This window comes from Apium graveolens, chromosome 4, assembly GCF_009905375.1.
Source record: "Apium graveolens cultivar Ventura chromosome 4, ASM990537v1, whole genome shotgun sequence".
Taxonomy (NCBI): Eukaryota; Viridiplantae; Streptophyta; class Magnoliopsida; order Apiales; family Apiaceae; genus Apium; species Apium graveolens.
Window position 1 is genome coordinate 314,295,753 of NC_133650.1, and position 4,546 is coordinate 314,300,298.

The window sequence follows — 4,546 nt, forward strand, 5'->3', positions numbered from 1 at the left end:
CCTCAAAAATAAAATAAAATATTAACTCTTACCTATTTAAGAGTTTCAAATACTTGTCATCTCCAACAATGAATCTATCTAGCCTCTTAAATTACATGCTAACATTTTTTAATTAGCTAATATATCCATGTTATTTATATAAAGAAAAATGATGTAATGAAAAAGTTGGAAGAAAGTTATTTATATTAGTAAAGAATAGAAAGAGACGAGGGGAGAGACTCATAATATTGAGGAGCATAAAAGAACTTCTAATAATTTGAAAAAAAGCTTGATTTTAAAAATTTTCCTCTAAATTTTAGGTTAGGAGTTTGAATAGAGATCCTCCTCTAGTCACGGAGTGAAGGAAAAAGAAAATAAATGCTGTATATTGTCGATAAGCAGCAGCCAAACTTTTGGCATTATATTACACTTGTTCTTGTTGTGGCCTCAAAACAACCTTATCATAATTTTTCTTTTTCTCCACAAAAAAGCTTATCATTCTAAATAGTATCATTACGCTGTGTTTCTAGAACCCTCAAAATATCAATCATCACAACCTGACCATGCTTGTAAAAATTTCGATATATTTGAACTTTCTTTTCTTCAAACTTTTAAAAATTTATAGATTTCAGTAACGTCCAAAATACTTGTAAAAATGAGTTCCAATTTTTTTTTTCGACCCTCACTTTTATTAGAGTATTAGTCGCATATTTTTTTTATAATCAGTTATACGGACCAATTTACAAGCATCTCAATAATCATAATCTTTTGTTTAAATTGGAGCGTACATTTAAAGTAAAACTTAAAATTTTAGGAGTAGTAAGTCTCTAAATTACTGAACGATAATATTCTGTTTAAAATCAGTGAACATTTGAAATAAAATCGAAAATTTTAGTCTCTAAATCACCGATCTCAACCAACCGAACTACCCAAAATTAGCATGTGTTGCATTGCATATCTTACCCATATAGACCGGATTTTTATGGAAACATCTCTAACATTTTCTGATAAGTGGCATAATGGCATATACCTTGAACATACTTAAATGTTTAGTTTGGTTTAATCTCTATGTAGCTCATTGTTGATGTTAAATTTTTTGGACGCAATTAAATTTAGAGATTTTTAAAAAAATATGGTTTTTTTGTTTTTTTTGCAAATATACGGTTTTTTAATTTAATTTGCAAAAATAAAATTTTATATTTTTTTAGAAATGCGGTTTTGCAATACGTAACAACCAGATGCAATTTCAAATACAACCCGATGCAACTCAATTGCAACCAAAAAAGTACAATAATTTTTCAGTTAAGTTGCATATTTGGTAGTTTTTGTTTGCAAACAGTATTTTTGCAATTTTTAAAAAAGATCGTAAAATTGTAAAAAAATAATTAGAAAAAAAATAATATTTTTGATAATTTCTCTTAAATTTATTACGGGACAAGCTTTAATGCACTTTTCAAGTACGGTATCGTATCCAATGGCCTAAATTCATGTTTATCTTAATTTTTCATCGGAAAATGCTAGATACCCGTTCATATGTCAAGTCTGTAACTTGTAATTTTTCTTTTCAAAAATACAGTGTACAACCCCTAATTTTACACATCAAATACAACATGCATCTTTTTAACCATTTTGTTAAAAATATTTATATTGTGGAGGGTAAAATTGTTCAGCAAAATATTTAAATAATAATTTTAATTTTTTTTAAATTAAACTAAAATTTAGAATTTCAAATTATAAAAATAATATTAATGTCAATTATTTTATTACTCAGTATAATTTTTAAAATTTTAAAATATAGATATATTTAGAAACTTTATGATTATATATATAAATATATATTTTGCTTAATAAATATATTTTAAGTATTTAGCATTATGATTAATTTAGAATATTACTAATAGAAAATAACTATAATTTTTTTCATGTAAAAAATACATTAAAATAAATATTTTAATTAATTTAAAATTTTAATTATTAATATTAACATCTCAATTTCAATTTTATAACCGCAAGGATGCATATTGTAATTGATATTCAAAGTTAAGGGTTGCAAACTGTATTTTGCAAAGTAAGTATACTGTTTTAATTTTAAATAAAAAGTGGAGTTACAAAGTGCAATTAACTATTTTCCTAATAATAGTATGAACATATATATATATATATATATATGTCTCCAAATTAGTCCAAATTAGAACTCATCCATATATATGACATCTCATTTCATGATACAACTCCTCTTTGTCATCTCCTCTTAGCTCTTACTTTGTTACTCCTCCTTTCGTTGGCTAGATAAGGATAAGAAGATCAAGACTTTTCCAATTTCCAAACCAGGGACTACAGTTAACGGTATACATTCAACCAGCCGCAAATTACCCACGTTTTTAAAACCATGCACCGACTTATAGCTACACAATTAGTACCTGCGAAAGCTAATTTCATATGAATTTCTCACTTATCAAATCACTTAAAATTATTCCAGATTTATTTCAGAGAGATTTATTTCAGCACAATGTCAGAACTATTTGAGCCCCGGCCAACGAAATATTGGTGAAGTAGTTGAACACCCGTACATCTGACTTATACGTTTATAATTGATTAGCAAAAAAAAAAATATACGAGTTCCTAATGATTTGAACTCTTGGTTCTGTTAATGTGTACAATGTGCTTTGCAAATTTTGTGAATATCAAATTTACATAAATAATTTTATAATAATAATAATTGAAAATAGATTGCCCTGTACAAACCGTTACTTGTTAGGTTCGTTGCTAACAAAGATTATTTTATATTAAAATCATGCGTAAAGTCTTAAGCCACCGTATGATAACAAAGCTTAGTTAGCAATGTTAGAACACGGACTTTCCGAGTCAAACTTTGAGAAATTTGTTGTTCCAATTAATAATTTTGCCTACCCTTGTGTAACAATAATTTGTCATTGCTTATTCATTATTCTAATCTCCTTTGATCATGTCTTATCTGGTTGGCTTTGAATTAGTCTACACTTTCACCTCCCTTTCCTCTTTCACCTTGCTACTTATATGTCTTCACCTTCTTCCCACTCTTCCATAACCACCATCTCTCTCTCTCTCTCTCTCAAACCCTAATTATTGATCAGGTGTTCGGACCAGTTTACGCGGGTTTAGAAACTCGATTAAAGCATAACTAAAGGTTCATTAAGAGTGCAAGATATGGGTGGAAAGACACATCACAACAAGTTTTTGAGGATCATAACACTACCATTTAGGTTTCTAAAGAAAGGAAAGGACATGTATGTGAAAAGCATGATGGATGTAGCTTCAAAGCCAAGGTATGTGAGTAGCCATAATATGATGGGGTCAAGGAACAAGAGTTCAAAAGCTAGTTCAGCTTTGCCCAAGAGTTTTAGTACAAGTTATGCAAATTCTTTCTCATCTACTAATTTTGAAGGTGATGATTTGAAAGAGCTTATTAGAGCTAATTCAACAACTTATAACAATGATCCAAGTAGTAAGTTGAGAATGGACATGGACTTGTACTTGAAACAACTCATAAAAGAGCAACAGGTGAAGAAGCTCAAGGAGTCTTTAGTGTTGGGTAACAATAGGTTTGCATCATCACAGGGGGTGGTTCCGAGAAGTGTAAGTGTAGGAATGGGGAAGATTGATGAAGAAAAGCCTTTTGAAGAAGAGGAGGAAGAAGAAGAAGAAGATAGTGTTCAGGTTAAGAAGAAGAAAGAAGTGATGTTTCCTAGAAGCAGAAGCCATGCTGTTTCACAAACAACTGCTGTGTTCTGATTAATTTCTTCGATTTTTCGATGTTCCGGAAGATTAGGCGCCTTTGTGGATGATCAACAACAGTTTGTTGATCATAAACAAGACAAGTTGTGTGGAGGATCAAGTACACATGTTACTGATCCTCAAATGATCAGTTTTTTTGTCAAGGTTAAAGGTTTACAAGTTTAAGTATATTGTAAGTGGCATTGTATATATTCATTTTAGCCGCATTTTGTCATGTTTTTAGGTAAGATGGTCATGAGTTTTAAGAACTTGCTGTACTTGACTACTTGTTATTTGTTAATGAACACTACAATACAGAATGTTGTGAAGGTAAATGAAGAGAAGATGGTACGAACAATCTTCCTCGCTCCCTTGGAGGATGTCAATGGTTTGAATATTGGTCCCGTTTGGTATTGCTGTTCCAGCTAGAACAATTTTTTGTTGAAAAACTGTTACAAAGGTGTTTGGTAAATTCTAAAAACTGTTATTGGAAAAACGATTTTGGTCTAAAAGCTGCGGTTATCAAAAGCATGTCTCCATACTTTTGGAAAAAGCTGTTTTCAGCTTTTGTAACAAGTAGTTATCAGTTTCACCGTCAAATCTTCTCAAAAATATTATTTTTACATATTTTATCTCAAAATATGCATAATTAAAAAAAAATTATCAAACAATTATCTATTTTTTCTGACAACACTTTTTCTCATAATACATCAGTTTTCAACGGTACTCCCAAACGGAGCCATTGTCAAAAGCAAGTTCGGTTTCTAAGGGCGTTTAATTAGCAAAAAAAATGGTATGTAGCAGTACGTAATAT

General features: G+C 29.8%; 1 protein-coding gene across 1 annotated transcript; it reads left to right on the plus strand.

Moving 5' to 3' along the window:
* Positions 1 to 3,165: 3,165 nt before the first annotated feature.
* LOC141720233 (uncharacterized) lies at positions 3,166 to 3,750 on the plus strand. The gene has a single exon (XM_074522581.1). It carries the CDS (start codon positions 3,166 to 3,168, stop codon positions 3,748 to 3,750), a length of 585 nt encoding a protein of 194 aa, XP_074378682.1.
* The last annotated feature ends 796 nt before the right edge of the window (positions 3,751 to 4,546 follow it).